We start from the raw sequence: 15,295 nt of genomic DNA, 5'->3' as shown, positions 1-15,295 counted from the left end.
CAGCTCATTATTTCCACCTGCACACATCTCATTAATTTTCATAAGCTTTTTGTCATGTTTACATTTCAGTGTCAGTTAAGTTCCAGGATAGTAAATACTCCATGAGTTCCCAGAATTTGGAGAACCTCACAGACCTATCTTAAGGCAAAAGTCTGTGCCCATGAGGTCATGGCCAGTGCTGGCTCCTGCATCACAGAAAAGGGTTCTGTACTTAGTGCAGGCCTAGAAACAGACTTGATAAATGTCTGAATTTGGAAAATTCCTATAAAAACCTCCCGTGACGGCACACCTCCTGGGGCTCCTTCACCAACAGGGGGCGCTGGACATTGCTCGAGTGCGAGGAAAGGGGGCTATTTCCGGGTGTGCCTGTCTCAGCCCTCCTCTGCCCACCGGGATTCAAGCGCTGCGTGGGGAGTGGGCCAGGCCTGGGATAGGCCCGCTTCCCAAAGAGAATGGCGAAGACAGGCCAGAAGCCTCCCACAGCTGCCAGCCAGCAACGGGGACGGGGCTACAAAGCAGACAATCTTTATTCACAATCAGGGTGGCAAAGGGAAGATGCCTCCAGCTCAGTCCAAAAGCAAAGCTAGCGAGAGGGAAAGTGGTGCCGGGTGGGGGCTCAGCACTCGTCCTCGCCGAGCAGGGCAAATGGGTTCCGGGCAGCCAGGCAGGACCCAGGGCCTGAGGTTGGCGTGTCCTCGTCTCCTTCTCCTTCTTCATCAGCATCCCGGTCCTCCTCGCCTTCCTCCTCACAGGAGCTGCTTAGCTCTTCCTCCTCTTCATCATCTTCATCACCTGCTGGCCCCACCCTGCCCTGCAGCACCACCAGCTCTGCAGTCTCTTCGTGAGACTCCCAGGTGCCTGAGGGACACAAGGAAGTGTTTGAGCAAGAGATGGAGCAGAGGAGACAAAGGCAGAGGAGACAAGAGCTGCGCGCGCACCCCACAGCCACCTGCATCACCCACATTTGCAGACCAGTAAACTAGCGTCAGAACTGCCCAGAGTGACCCTGTCTGGCCTTGAGGTCCACAACCCTCACTAGGGACGGAGGAGAACATGTGGCTCTCACCTCTCTGCTCACTGTAACCAGGGGGGTGGAAACACAGGCTGAGGCGGCCGTCCACTGCCAGGCGAAGGAGGCTGTTGGCTGCTCTATATACATCATTCCGCGCTGCCTTGGCCGTTTTATAACCACGCTTCTCTGCCCAAGCTAAAGGGAGGAAATAGTGAACCAGGTCCCAGCCCCGTCAGCCCCGCACAGTAGGGACCCCGTGAACCAGGTCCCAGCCCCGTCAGCCCCGCACAGTAGGGACCCCGTGAACCATGTCCCAGCCCCGTCAGCCCCGCACAGTAGGGACCCCGTGAACCAGGTCCCAGCCCCGTCAGCCCCGCACAGTAGGGACCCCGTGAACCATGTCCCAGCCCCGTCAGCCCCGCACAGTAGGGACCCCGTGAACCAGGTCCCAGCCCCGTCAGCCCCGCACAGTAGGGACCCCCGTGAACCAGGTCCCAGCCCCGTCAGCCCCGCACAGTAGGGACCCCCGTGAACCAGGTCCCAGCCCCGTCAGCCCCGCACAGTAGGGACCCCGTGAACCAGGTCCCAGCCCCACACCGTCCTTCCAGGGTTCCACACAGCCCAGCCTGGAGGTCTTGAATGTGGCAGAGGAAAGAAATTTAGGAATAAGCAGTGGAGAGGGCAGGCTGACAGGAGAGGAAAGGCAGAGGCATGAAGCCCGCCCACCTTCACAGATGTCCCAGGCACACCAGGGGTGCTCAGATGAAGGGTCCTCGGCCTCTGGGTGCCGGAGGTGCAGCAGGGCCTGCACAGGGATGCGGGAGGCCAGGTAGCCCACGGAGGTGTAGGGCTCCTGGATCTGGGCGATGGGGTAGATTCCAGCCAGAACCTGCGGACACAGCACTCAGCACCTTCCTCAGGCCCACGCCCTCTCCCCTCCCCTCCAGGCCCCTCTCCCACATACCTGCAGCTGCCTGGGCAGCAGGGAGGGGAAGATAAGGCCCGGACAGTCACAGAGCTTCACAGAGGGGGTGAGAAAGTAGGTCTGGAAGTACCGGGTGTGGCCTGGCGTTCTGGAGACACTCACCACCTTCCGCCCCACCAGCCCATTGATCAGCGAGGACTTCCCCACATTGGGGAAACCTAGGGAGACAACGCACACGGCTGTAGGACAGCTCTCACTCTGGGCCAGACAGGACTGTCAGGAGGACAGCTCATGGTAAACCGGTACCACAGCCACCAAGCCAGACAAGCTCTGGCTTCCCCACCTACAGCTGTGGCCTTACCCAAGCCCTGGCCTCTTGGGGGTCTGCTCCTCATTTTACAGGGTAGACGCCTCCCACCCACACAGGTCAGAATTTAGACACCAGGTATACCCGCACCTCTTAAGAACCATCATGACTGTCCAGCTGGCTCACACCCCTGCACAGAGCTCCCATCCCCCACTCAGGCCCTCAGAGCCTGAACCACTCTTCTCTCTGCATCAGCTGCCCGAGGCTATGCACAGAGCCGACCCAAGTGTGGCAGCACCGTGTGGAGGTCTGAGTGAGACGGCTCTTATGCTTGGTTCCTAGCTGGCGGAACTGTTTTAGGAAGGACGAGGACGGCCGTTCTCAGCCCTCCTAATGCTAGGACCCTTTAATATAGTTGCTCACACTGTGGTGACTCCCAACCACAAAACTATTTTGTTGCTACTTCATAACTGTAATGTTGCTAGTTATGAAGCTTAAGTAGCTGACCTGCAGGATGTATGTGACCCCCAAAGGTCACAGGTCAAAATCCGACATCAGACCCAGCCTGTCCCTCCTATCTGTCAGGCACTGCGCAGCGCCATGCCTGCTGTTGCATGTGATGGTCATCAATTCACCCTCTGAAACTTGATCCCAATAAGCATCTTTTTAAATACAGGCTGCTGCCTTAGTTGAGGCGTCTATTTACAACAATAGACAAGTGAGCCTGGTGCTACACGGGACCCACCTCACGGTCCAGCATCCAGCACTCTGGCAAATCCTAGCACTGACCCTGAACTCCTGGTCCTGGCTTTCCTGCGTCTCAGTCACCTGACAAAAGCTGAGCCCTGATCAGGCGTGGTGGCACATGCCTTTAATCCTAGCAAAATAGAAGAAACAAAACAAAAAGCCGAGCCCTGAGGACTCAACCTGGATTGAAGGCGTGTGCACAACACCAAGCCACCTCTTCTCCAAGGGTGGCAGCGGGGACACAGCAGCAGCTCCCTCTGAGCAGAACACTTCTCTGTCCTCCTGGCCCACAGTGACGACACACGGCTGTAGTCCCAGCACTTCAAAGCCTGAGGCAGAACAGCTCTGAGTCTGAGGACAGCCTAAACCGCACAGGAAGACCCTGTTTCAGAAACAACCAAAGCCTCCACACAACAAACCCACAACCCTGAGGACTTCAGTGTGTTTGTCACAGTTCACCTGTGACTGTACAACCTCAACACCAACAAACACAGCAGCCTCAGAGTCCCCTGAGCACAGCATCTCCCTGGGAGGTGTGTCTGCCCCTGGCCTCTGTCTCAGCAGCGCCTGCAGCCCTGCCCTGCACCCAGCCGGAGCCACGGGTGATGCTGTTTCACTTTTCTCTGGGGTGGCCCTCACCTGGCTCCCCTCAGCTCTCAGGCCTGCTTCAGACATGAGACTTCAAGCACACTGTGCTCACCTCACTTCCAGACTCTTCCTTGGCCTTTCCCCTTCTCCTTTCCTTGGCTCTGCCTCAATCCTCGGCTTTCTCTTCACCTCTCTCCTCCCACCCATGGCACTAACTGCTCCCCAGACTGCTCACTGGCCCCTGACACTGAGAGCCTGGCCCGCCACACCCCGGTCTCCAGTTCTCCTCTCTCTCCTCAGCTCCAGACCTTACTTCTCTTTCCCTCCGCTCCTCTCCCAGGTTCTCAAGCTCAGGAGTCCCGGCGGATCAGGCTTTAAAACTAACCAAGAAAAACTTCTTTACTCCTTGCTCTCTCGTGTGACCCAAAGGGAAGCCATCAGCATCTCATTTTCTCCACCTTCACATCATGTTTCCGTCTCACCAACCCCCACCTCCATCTCCCCCTGCTAAGCAACTCTGGGTGTGTGTGTGGGGGCTTATTACAGATCACTTGTAGCCCGAGCTGGCCTGGAATTCAGCACAAGTCCAGGCTGACCTCAGACTCTCGCAATCCTCACGCCTCAGCCTCCCAAAGTCTGGAGAAACAGGCTGAGCCGCGTACCCAGCTCCGCCCAAGCAGCTCTTGGCTGCTCTGCACCCTCTTCTTCCCTTCCTGTCCTTCCCACCCCCCACCCCACTCAGCAGGAAGAACAAACTTTCCTGACACCCCAAACTGCCAGGCTAGAGCGACGTGTCAGGGTGTACAGTCACTACTCCTCCAGGACCCGGCTTCTGTGCCCAGCACCCACATACCCGCTTGCAACAGTCCACACCCCCAACTTCAGGGGGTCCAGTGCCCTCTTCTGGCCTCTGCAGCTACCAGATACACACGTGCTGCATGTACATACATGCAGGCAAAACACCCACACACATAAAAGCCAAGACAAAATCTAAAACAAAATAAAACCCCACAAATATCTAAGGTAGTAAATTACCAAGGTCTCCTCTCACGTCTTGTACTCAAGGTGAGAGGAGACCTTAGGCCGTCTCTTCCCTCCACCACTGTGGTTCCCGCAGCCGTAAAGCTGTTCTTGTTGCTACTTCGTTTCTGGGATTTTGATGCTGCTGTGGGTTGTAATGTTAACTAGCCAATGTAAAACCCTGTGAAAAGCTCATTTGACCCCTACAGGGGTCACGACCCACAGGTTGAAAACCGCTGCTCTACTGGTTGCAGAACAAAGCTCGTATTCCCTTTTGAGATAGAGTCTCCTTGTGAAATCCTTAATGGCTGGGAACTCACTGTTTGTTTGTTTGTTTTGGTGTTTTGGGTTTTCAGGACAGGGTTTCTCTGTGTAATAGCCCTGGCTGTCCTGGAACTCTTTGTAGAACAGACATGCATCCCGAATGCTGGGATTAAAGTGCGCTTGGGAACTCACTCTGTAGACCAGGCTGTCCTTGAGCTCACTAAGATCCTCCTGCCTCTGTCTCCAAGTGCTGGGATTAAAGGTGAGTACGACCACGCCTGGCTTGTGACAGTCCTTAACCAGAGAGGAACCATGCCCACACTGACAGGGGCTCCTACCCTGCTGCTCTCCTGCTGTGACTTAGGAATCCCTGTACTAGCCGGGTGGTGATAGTTCACGCCTGTGATCCCAGCACTCGGGAGGCAGAGGCAGGTGGATCGCTGTGAGTTCGAGGCCAGCCTGGTCTACAAAAGGAGTTCAGGACAACCAAGGCTACACAGAGAAACCCAGTCTTGAAAAAACAAAAACAAACAAACAAAAAGACCCAACACGGCAGAAGCCGCTCTTTGAAGAACCTGCAGCCCAGAGAGGCCTTGCTCCCTCCTCTCCAGGTGCTGAGACACAATGCGACGACGGTTCTCACCCACACAGCCGATGGTCACCACCCCGTCCTTGTAGCGCTCCCTGGAGGGGCCTGTGGGCTCCATCGCTGAGTCAGTCTGATGCTCCACCAGGACTGCTGGCCCATCCTCCTCCTCCTCCTCCTCCCCAGAGCCATTGCCCCAGGAGGCCCCGGCCACATCTCTAGCGATCTTCTCCCGCCAGCTGCTCAAGTCCACTGTTTGAAGAAGAAAATAATAAAGGGGTTCCCCTCACCCCTGGGCCACTACGGACAACACAGAGCAAATGCCATCAGCATTGCCGAGAATCGCAGAGTGCCAGCAGATACTGCCGCAGACCAGAATTCTCCCAGCCTTCAGCGAACCCCACTCTGGAGTCACAAATGTCTTTTCCACCTGAGCATCTAGGAAGATTCAGGACAGCCAGGTGCAACAGTGCACGCTTTTAATCCCAGCACTTGGGAGGCAGAGGCAGGTGGATCACTGTATGAGTTTGAAGCCAGCCTGGTCTACAAAGTGAGTCCAGGACAGCCAAGGCTACACAGAGAAACCCTGTCTCCGAAAACCAAAACCAAAAGGAAAAAAAAAAAAAAGACTCAGGACACCAAACCACAGAGGCCCCGCCCACTCCCACCTCTCTCTTTCCCACTGTGAGATTGTTCCTTATTTTACAGCTTTCCTAAGAATGTGTAATAGGGGGATGTCCAGACATGAGCCCCTGAGCCTCCCCTAAAGGCCTCCACCAAGGGCTACGCACCTTTTCCCACAGTGATGGCTTCGCAGGCTCTCAGCAACTGCTCTGGCCCCAGCGCCCGGGTCCAACCTCTCCCTCGTCTTCGACTCTTCTTCATGACTGAGATGAGAGGGTGAAGATGCACCTCATCTCCCGTGCCATCAGCCCACCCAGGCACCCTCTGCAGAGCCCACTCACCACTCCCAGGCTCCTGTGGAGTCCGAGCGTCCCGAGGAAAGGAGGTGAACAGGACGACGTGGAGCTGAGGGTAGTGCTGGTGGAAATAGTGCTTCCAGGCGACCACGAGGGCGGGCGGTGCCAGGTCCACCTTGTTCAGCACCAGCACCAGCGCCAGCCCAAGCTCTCCAGTCACATACTCATAAAGTGCTGGGGGGAAGTTCACAACCTGGGTGGAAGGACAGAAGGTGAGCCCAGCCAGTGTGCTGACCAGGCGCAGCAGACGCGGGAGGCCCAGTCTGAAGTAGATTCTGGGGGTGAAAACAGTAAAGCAGCAACACGGAGCAAATCAGTGTCAGTGCAGTTAAGTCCTGGGGAGCTTCCTGCAGGTTGTGACGGGAGAGAAATAAATGGAAAGATGACAACACCTGGTACGCTGAGGTGGTGACGGTCAGGACAGGGAATGGGGACGGATAAGGGACAGCACCTGCTTCCACGTGCATGTAACGGTGTGGGCGTATACTCACGCATAGCTACATGCACAACAGTATGTGCACCTGTGTACACACCTGTGTCAAACACGTATGACTGAGGGTCGGGCACGTGAGGTGCATATGGACGTGCACCTGCATACTTCCAACTGTACACACATGTGCATTCACTGAGGATCCCGCCTAAGTGTTGCCCACGGCCTCCCTTTGTGCAGTGCAGGTCAAGTCAGGAGACCGGGGTTCACGGGCTGCAGGCTATGGCTCCACCCAGCACCCTAGCAATCTGGGTGGGACTCCCTGGAGCCCTACACTGGACTTTCCACTGCTCTATCTCAGAGGGCCAACTGGGCAGCAGGGGTGTGGCAGGCTACAGTAAGAGGAGAATGAGATGCCGAGTGCTCGGGCTGTGGGTGCAGCCCAGCGGTGAAGCTCAGGCCCAGGGTTTCATCCTCAGCCGAGTACACAAAGGAAAAAAGGTTCCTCACTAAAGACTTGAGCAACGAAGGAAGCTGCTGTTACCGGGCACCCAGAAAAGACAGGTGTGTTAAGAGATCCCATCCCACAAAGCAAGGCTGCATCGCCCCAGGAATGCATGCAAGGCTGACCTCCGGCAAGCACCTGCCAACACAGGACCTTTGCCTTCCGATTCCTGCCTTTGAACAGCTCCCACTAGGACCAACCCCGTCCCCCTTGCAAAGCTTTCCGAGTACTCACCGGATGTCGGATGTCAGTTATGAGCAAGACAATGTCGGACATCTCCAACACGCGCCACAGCTGCCTCCACGTCTGCAAAGATCAGAAGAGAAGGTGTCCTAAGAGTCCTCCTCCTGTGTGAGCCCAGGACGATGTCTAGGACCCCCACCCCGCGGTCACCTCCAGGTTGTGCTCAAAGTGGCTGAGCTTCTCGGCCGCGTAGGCCCCGTGTATCTTCCCCAGGTACTCCTGGAAGCTCCGTTCTTCCTGGCTCACTAGCTGTTCCTTGGACATCTCATAGCTCCAAGGAGGCCGGCGGGGAAAGTCCAGGACTGGGGAACGCGAGAGAGAGAGAGAGAGAGAGAGAGAGAGAGAGAGAGAGAGAGAGAGAGAGAGAGAGAAAAGTCCCAACAAGCATGAAGACCTTTTGCGGACCGCTTCTCGTCTCAGCCAGCTGATGGCAACCACCACGCGGCCCACCCTCACTCACCCGAGCCAGGCTGGTAGACGTCCCGGATGTCCAGCTCCAGCACTTCGGCACTGACCGGCTGCAGGACCTGCTCCCTGGCCGCTCTCTTTCTCCTCTCCACCTCCTCCCGGCTGTCCCGTTCAAAATGCAGCCGGTATCTGAGGGAGGAAGGACCGCGCATCTAGTGGGGGGTGGTGGTGTCCTGTGACCACGCTTCTCCTCCGCAGGCAACTCGGCCAAGCCTCCTCTAGGACAAACTCTTGACAGCCCCGCTGGAAGGCAGGCCAGACCGTGGCCCATGCCTGAGAGGAACGACGTGGCTTCCGGCCTCGCCAGCCCCGCGCTCGCTGTGCCCCGGGGTCAGGGCGCCCTTCTCCTTGGCTCACCGGTTGGGGTCGTAGCCTCGGGGCCCCAGCCCCTGGGAAGGCTGCTGGTTGAGCCTGCGGATATGGTGGGTCACGGATTCCCCGTCCGAGGTGTCCGTTTGTTCCTCCCGCCGCTCCCGGCTCCCGCTGCGGCTGTTGGAACTGGAGCGAAGCCCATCTTGGAGCCCTGAGGGGAGGGGGCCGGTGACGCCGGTGCAGACCGATGCTTGTTGTACCTACAGCGCCCCCGGGGCCGGTGGGACAAGCTCTCCTCCGGCTCGCCCCGACTTCTCCAGAGGCTCCATCCCCTCTCTCCAGCGCGCGCCCCAGTTCCGAACCGGGTGGGCCCGGAGGTCGTCACGGCGCCCGGTACACCGGTACAAGCAGCAGGGCTTCCCCAGCGCCCCCGCCCATCCCGGCTGCGGGGAAAACCCTCACCGCGGCCGCCCACGCGGGACCGCGAGAGCCCACCCACCCCCACCCCCGCCCGCCCGCCGTGCGGCGGCACACCCCTCCTCCCGAGCTGCGCGGCGGCCCCGCCCCCTCCCTGACCTCGCTTCCGCTCCCGCTTGTCCTGCAGCTGCTTCTTCTTCTGCTTCACGCTGAAGGGCTTCTTCCTCGGCATGGCCCCGGCCGGCCCTCCTCCGCCACGCTCCCCGCCGCCGCCGCCGCCGCCGCAACTGACTCCCCCGCCGGGCGGCCCCCGCCGGCGGCCCGGGGCGCTGGGGGAGGCGGGGCCGCGGTGACGTCAGCGGCGGGGAGCGGCGCGGCACGTGAGAGCCGGGCTCCGGGGTGCGCGGCGGGCGGGCGGGCGCGCGTGGGAGGCCCCGGGCGGGCTCCGTCACGGGCGCTACCAAGTGGCGGTCGCGGGAGGGGGGGTGACGCGTGTCATCGCCGCCCGGCAGGCTCCCCCCCCGGAGCTGCGGCTCACCTGCTGGGGGGGGGCGCGGCGGCACCGGGACTCGGTGAGGAGGGTGGCGAGAGGCGGGCCCGCCGGCCACGTGTGCAAGCGCGGGCGAGACGGGGTACGACGCGGGCGATGGGGGGTGGGGGTTAACGGGGACTTGGGGAGCGAGGTCGGAGAGCGCTGGAGTTGTGGCTGCGGCGTTGCCACGGTAACCGGGGGACCGGAAGTGGCGGCCCCAGGCCTCCTGCGGGGCCGCTTGTTTTTCCACGTGGGGAGAAAGCTTGCGCCACGGGGTGGGGCGGCGGCGGCGGGGTGAGCTAGCCACCTTGTAGGATCCACGGCCTCCCCCCCCCGGAAGTGGCGCGGCGGGAGCCTCGGTCACCGGGCCCCCCCCACCGCCCACCCGGAAGCGGAAGCAAACCCAGTGTGCCCCTTCCCCACTGCCCTTCCAAATTCTGCTGCAGCCATTGCCGCAGCCACGATGCCGAAACGAAAGAAGCAGAATCAGCAGCAGCAGCCGCCGCCGCCGCAGCAGCAGCAGCATCCTTCGCTGTGCGAGCGGGACGAGCCTGGAGACGAGGAGGACGAGCGTCCCATTGGTGAGGTGCATGCAGGGCGTGCACACGCCTGTCGGCGGGCCAGGGGCTAGGCGGGGGGTCCAGTGCGGGGGAGGCGGCGCCAACGGAAGGAGGGCGGGCGCACGCGTGGAGGTGGGGTGGGGCGTGGAGGTGGTGGTGGTGATGGAACCTTGAGTGAGGTGTTCGGTTTGCTTGAACCCTCAGCCTCAGTCTGGCTCCTAACCCTTTCTGGAGAAGGCAGGGGAGGCGGCGGCGGCGGCTGAACATCCGGCCGCAGGATGGCGAGGGGGGAGAGGGGCGGCAGCGATATTACAGATTGTGATGACCGGGAAGACAATTTGTGACCACACTTCCACTGGTTAGGTCAGAGTGCAGCCTTCTGTGAACTACTCCCCCGAGGGAAGGAGAGGAGAAAAATACTATGATGGGCCACCAGTTAAGGTGAGGGATTGGGGTCTGTGGAATCACTGGGCATGTGGTGGATGCAGCGCTGCTAGGAGGAAAGAGCTGTTAGAGACCTCTGTTAGCGTCTGATGGATTCTCAAACAACTCTGCAGAGGGACGGGCAGATGGACGGGGTGAGAGCGGCACTGCTGAGTGGGTATATCTGACCTTACTGGTATAAAAAAAGAGTGTTAAACAGCATACTGTCGAGAACGAAGTCATCAGTCCTTGGCACCATTCCGACGACCGTGTTTTCACGTCTGCTCTTAGGACCACCCAGCCTTCTGGGCCCTCCCCCCATGGCTAATGGGAAGCCGCGGGATCCCAAGTCAGGTGAGGAGAAACTATAAATTCGCTTCATGGCTGACAGTAGGAGGTAAGAGTTTGTAAACAACACCCAGACCAGGCACAAGGTCGGTTGGTCGCAGGAAAGCTGGGATTTCGGTGTCATCCTGTTGATAGACAGGTGAAGAGGAGGAGCCAGGTACTGGGCTTGCTACCATAATTAAGCACGAAGGCCTGACTTGAGGTTTTAGCAACCATGTAAAAAACTGGCCATAACTCAGTGATGACGAGGCCGAGGTAGGAGAACTCGAGGGCTTGCCGGCCAGCCCATGGAGATGAATCAGTGAGCTCCAGGCTCAGGGAGACCCTGTCAAGCCTCTTGATCTCCACATTCACACATGTAACATACAGAGAGATACGGAAGCCAGCACACTTGTGCTAATCAAAAGGAAAGATTTGTAAAGGAACAAATCTTTCAGGTAATACAAGTTTCTGTTAACCAAATAACGCTATTAGCTAAGTAGACAGGAGGCTGTAAAACTACTATAGTAAGCAGTAAAAAGAGCTTTTAGTAAACTGAAAATAAGCCAAGCATGGTAGCGTGTCTATAATTTTAAAGAGTGAGAATTGTAGCAGTTATGAGGCCAGCTTGGGCTACATAGTAAGTACAGAGCTTCCGTAGAAGCTAGCAGTCCCATATCTGGGTTTATAATTGGAAGAATTGAAAGCGTGGTCTTTTTATTTATTTATTTTCATTCTTACTTATGTATATAGTGCTCTGCCTGCACACCAGAAGAGGGCACCAGATTTCATTATAGAAGGTTGTGAGCCACCATGTGGTTGCTGGGAATTAAACTCTGGACCTTTAGAAGAATTGGAAGAGTAGCCAGTGCTCTTAGGCTCTTACCCTTGAGACTGTCGCTGGGTAGCTCAGGCCGCTGTCAGCTAACAAAATACACATTCAGTGGAATATAGTTTTGTCTCGGAGCACGGTGACCCTTGAGCACCCTGCACAGAGAACGTGGGCATATAAAGGCATGTTGTGTGAAGTCAGGTTCACAGGAGCGATGGAGTGGGCTGCTGGAGAGGTGAGGAAAGGGCTTGTTCAGAGGATTCTGTTTGGGTCTCTTTGCAGCATAGGGCTCTGGGATTCTGTTTCACATCATATGGACTTACAGTATTGAACTATAGACTTAAAAATAGCTGAGGCGAGTCGTGCTGACAAGATGGCTCTGCAGGTCAGCGTGCTTTCCACCATGCTTGACAGTCCGACTTTAATCCTTGGGCTGCTCGTACTGTAAGAACCAAATTCCACGGTTGTCCTCTGCCACACACACCCCATGACACCTACACACACACCCCCAACACACACAAAAATAAAATACATCTTTTGTTGTTTATTTTGTTGTTGTTTTTTGAGACAGGGTTTCTCTGTGTTGCCTTGGCTGTCCTCAACTCACTTTGTAGACCAGGCTGGCCTCAAACTCAGAGATCCACCTGCCTCTGCCTCCCAAGTGCTGGGATTAAAGGCGTGTGCCACCACCACCTGGCAAATAAGATATATCTTTAAAAATCTATTTCTCAGGGCTGGAGAGATGGCTCACCACTTAAGAGCACTGGCTGCTCTTCCAGAGGTCCTGAGTTCAATTCCCAGCAACCACATGGTGGCTCACAGCCATCTGTAATGAGACCTAGCGCCCTCTTCTAGCTTACGTGCAGGCAGAACCCTATATACAAAATAAACAAATATATCTTTAAAAAGGTAAATGTTTTTAAAGATCTATTTTTGGGGGCCGGAGAGATTGCCGTGTGGTTAAGAGCACCGTGGCTGCTGTTAGAGAAGCCCTGAAGTCCGTTCTTCGCACACACCTGGACACCCCACAGGCATGTGGTACACAGGTGTATGTGTAGGCAGTCACACCCGGAAGCTTGTTTCTCACACAGTGAGAAAGGCTGACTCTTGCAGTGCCTGGGAAGAGCAGAGCCACTGTTGAGTGTGTGAAATTGTTTAATACAGTCAAGCTTGCATCCCCTGCACGTAGTGAGCAGCTCCTCTGCCAGTGGAATCTGAACAGAAGCTGTAGGTACATGAAGAAATGCTGATGGCCACACAGAACCCCGCAGGCCCTCAGTAGAGCAGATGGAGCAGCTGAGAACCCCGCAGGCCCTCAGTAGAGCAGATAGAGCAGCTGAGATGCCCGTGGTACGATACTGCACTGCCATAGCTGCCGGTCTAGACAACTTGAAGAATCTCACGACTGATAAAGTCAGGATTCAGGACCAGGCAGAAGTCAGAGTAGGGAGAGGAAAGGGCATGTGGAAGGACCGCCTTTTGGAGGCTGGGAATTTAGCTTGGTAAGGGTAGTTGCCTAGCATACACACCTGGGTTCAATTCCCAGCACATGGGTTTAAAAAGCACTAAGAAAGCCGTGTCTTTGCCTGGTCGGTTTGCATGTAAGTGGGTGGGGCCTTCGTCAGGGTGGAGCTGCCCACCAATCACCCTCCTGTCTCTCTGTAGCTCTTCACAGGGGTCCTCCAGGATCGCGGGGACCAATGATCCCACCACTGCTGAGTCTCCCACCTCCTCCCCGGGGCAGAGGCCACATCCGGGGAGGCCTTGGTCCTAGATCTATCCCGTACGGTCGTGGTTGGTGGGGTGTCAATACTGTACCTCCTTTTCCTGGGCCAGGCCATGGGGGTCCCTTTAGGGACAGCTTTCACAAAGAGCCAAGAAATCCACGAAGGCTCAAAAGCTGGTCTCTTGTCAGGAGCACCTGCCCACCTATGGACGGCCCCCTGGGGATGGAAGGTAAGGCCTCCTGTGTTATGCTTGTGCTGTGGCCTCTGCGCCAGCATGCCTGGGGATCTTCTCCTTTTGGGCTCTCAGCAACATTAAGAATTAATGCAAGGCTGGGTGTGGTGGCACACACCTTTAATCCCAGCTCATGGGAGGCAGGGGCAGGTGGATCACTGTGAGTTTGAGGCTAGCCTGATCGACAAAGGGAGTCCAGGACAGCCAAGGCTACACAGAGAAACCCTGTCTCAAAAAACAAAAACAAACAAAAAGTAATAATGCAGGGCCTTACCTGTGTTAAGGAGTCCTCTACCACTGAACCACCAGCCTCTTAGCTGCCTTAGGAGGTACAAGTAGCCCTGAACACTTTTCTTCCCTCAGAAAGACTGTCTTCCCAAAATATCTATAAACAGTATGCAGTGGAATCCTTGGCTCTCTACAGTCTATTACATTTTACTTATTAGGATTTGGGGGAGAGTAGAGAAGGAAGAGTTGTTTTTGATTGTGGGGGAGGGTGTGGACAAGCTAACCTCAAACTTGTGGCAGTCTTCCTGTATGAGCCTTCTGAATGCCAGGATTACAGGTGTGAGCCACCTCACCCAGCTCTTACTAGGTTTTAAGATGCTCTCACTTATTTACAGACAAGTCCGACCGCCCTGTCTGCCGACATTTTTCCAAAAAGGGCCACTGTCGATACGAAGACTTTTGTGCCTTCTACCATCCGGGTGTCAACGGGCCTCCTCTGTGACAGTGCCTTCCCCCCCAGGCTGGAAAGAGCCCTCCGACCTAGTGGGCATGCATTCTCCGTGGCCCTATAGAGCTACTTGAAGGCTCTTCCATCACCTTCATCAGTGACACGCCCACCCCATTCATCATCGTCACCTCCCCCATTTGGGGTCCAGAGTTGTGATTGTCACTGGTGCACACAGTGTCCTCTGATCCAGGCTCTTCAGGACCCCGCCTGGCTCCCTTCCACTGCCTCCTGGATCTTCCCCTCTGCCAAACGACTGCTCAACAGGAAACCTTTGGTGCTGTTCCCTGTGCTTCTGTCCCTGTCCCCAGTGCAGCCCTGTTCCCGTAACGCCTGGAGCAGTCTCTGTCCTCTAGCTGCTTGTGTTAAGTCCTTTGGTGTGAAACCTCAGTGTTTGCAGCTGCCAGGAAATCCCCAGGTTGTCTGGGCTTGGGGTCAAGTGTGAGTGACTGGTACAGACTTGCTCCCTGAACAGCCTCCCCTGCTCTTGGACGTCCTAGTTTCTGTCAGTAGCATGAGCCCCACTGCTAAGGCCATGGTCACTGGGCTTTGTGGAACTGTGCATCCCTCTGTACCCTTCCTCAGTGTCGTGGCATTCTTGTGACTTCCAACACTAGAGTAAGTTTTTCTGCCAAATCCTGTGAGGCTCTCGGTGCCCTCGACCTCACCCACCTCCAGCATGGGAGAATGTGAGGCTTCTGACTGCCTCCCTGCCGCGCCCTTGCTCCTGGTGTCACAGGTCAGTGATGTCTTGTACCCCTCAGGCGGGTCTCCTCAGCCAGCTCCCGCCTGGCCTGTTTTAGTTAGGCTGTCATTGTGAGGCCACCAGCCCTTTGGTTTTAATTCTGTGAATCTCCACCTGGCCTTGGCCTGTCTGGGTGGAACCTGAACAGGCTGTCATCTCTGAACGTCTTCTCTCACGTCCCTGGCGCAGGTTGTTTTCTGTGAAAACGGCAGTGAAGTTGTTGGGTTTTGAACAGGCCCTGAGGAAATGCGTCAGGAGGTGTGGGCAAGAGAACTGATGGAGCACTAAAAATGGCTTTTTTTCCTTTGTAACTTTTTTTATATTAGTAATAAACAGTGGAAATCGTGCATCCCTTTGTATCTATCCTTTCTCAGTGTCTC

General features: G+C 56.5%; 2 protein-coding genes across 21 annotated transcripts; one reads left to right on the top strand and one right to left on the bottom strand.

Annotated features, from left to right (window-relative positions):
* Positions 1-509: 509 nt before the first annotated feature.
* GNL1 (G protein nucleolar 1 (putative)) lies at positions 510-9,083 on the bottom strand. The gene is made up of 12 exons (XM_084753842.1): positions 8,964-9,083; positions 8,433-8,598; positions 8,068-8,204; positions 7,758-7,909; positions 7,599-7,670; positions 6,415-6,622; positions 6,241-6,336; positions 5,507-5,701; positions 1,977-2,155; positions 1,739-1,901; positions 1,067-1,207; positions 510-858 (listed from the first exon to the last, which is right to left on the bottom strand). The coding sequence occupies exons 1-12, from the start codon at positions 9,034-9,036 to the stop codon at positions 617-619; spliced, it is 1,824 nt and encodes a 607-aa protein (XP_084609968.1). The 5' UTR covers positions 9,037-9,083; the 3' UTR covers positions 510-616.
* On the top strand, positions 8,605-15,264 carry PRR3 (proline rich 3). 20 transcript variants are annotated; one of them, XM_084753924.1, is made up of 6 exons: positions 8,605-8,788; positions 9,783-9,922; positions 10,260-10,337; positions 10,611-10,673; positions 13,394-13,434; positions 14,061-15,264. In XM_084753924.1, the coding sequence occupies exons 1-6, from the start codon at positions 8,635-8,637 to the stop codon at positions 14,245-14,247; spliced, it is 663 nt and encodes a 220-aa protein (XP_084610050.1). In that variant the 5' UTR covers positions 8,605-8,634; the 3' UTR covers positions 14,248-15,264. The 20 variants fall into 20 exon arrangements, with proteins under 20 accessions (XP_084610050.1, XP_084610045.1, XP_084610049.1 ...); XM_084753919.1 differs by having other exon boundaries at positions 13,315-13,434; XM_084753923.1 differs by having other exon boundaries at positions 10,611-10,716.
* Positions 15,265-15,295: the final 31 nt, after the last annotated feature.

Source organism: Acomys minous (assembly GCF_964271855.1).
Source record: "Acomys minous genome assembly, chromosome: 13".
NCBI classification, from domain to species: Eukaryota; Metazoa; Chordata; class Mammalia; order Rodentia; family Muridae; genus Acomys; species Acomys minous.
The sequence above is the reverse complement of the archived record's forward strand: the minus strand, read 5'-3'. Positions and strand labels throughout refer to the sequence as shown.

Bases quoted from the DNA above. Each gene is read 5' to 3' on its own strand.
- PRR3 (XM_084753906.1), top strand. From the start codon at position 8,635: ATGCTTGTTGTACCTACAGCGCCCCCGGGGCCGGTGGGACAAGCTCTC. The intron at 9,923-10,259 runs GTGCATGCAGGG...TCCACTGGTTAG, and splicing joins ACGAGCGTCCCATTGGTGAG to GTCAGAGTGCAGCCTTCTGT. The intron at 10,717-13,143 runs GTAAGAGTTTGT...GTCTCTCTGTAG, and splicing joins TTCATGGCTGACAGTAGGAG to CTCTTCACAGGGGTCCTCCA.
- GNL1 (XM_084753842.1), bottom strand. From the start codon at position 9,036: ATGCCGAGGAAGAAGCCCTTCAGCGTGAAGCAGAAGAAGAAGCAGCTG. The intron at 8,205-8,432 runs GTGAGCCAAGGA...TTCCTCCCTCAG, and splicing joins CGAGGCTACGACCCCAACCG to ATACCGGCTGCATTTTGAAC. The intron at 5,702-6,240 runs GTGCGTAGCCCT...TTCTTCAAACAG, and splicing joins AGCCATCACTGTGGGAAAAG to TGGACTTGAGCAGCTGGCGG.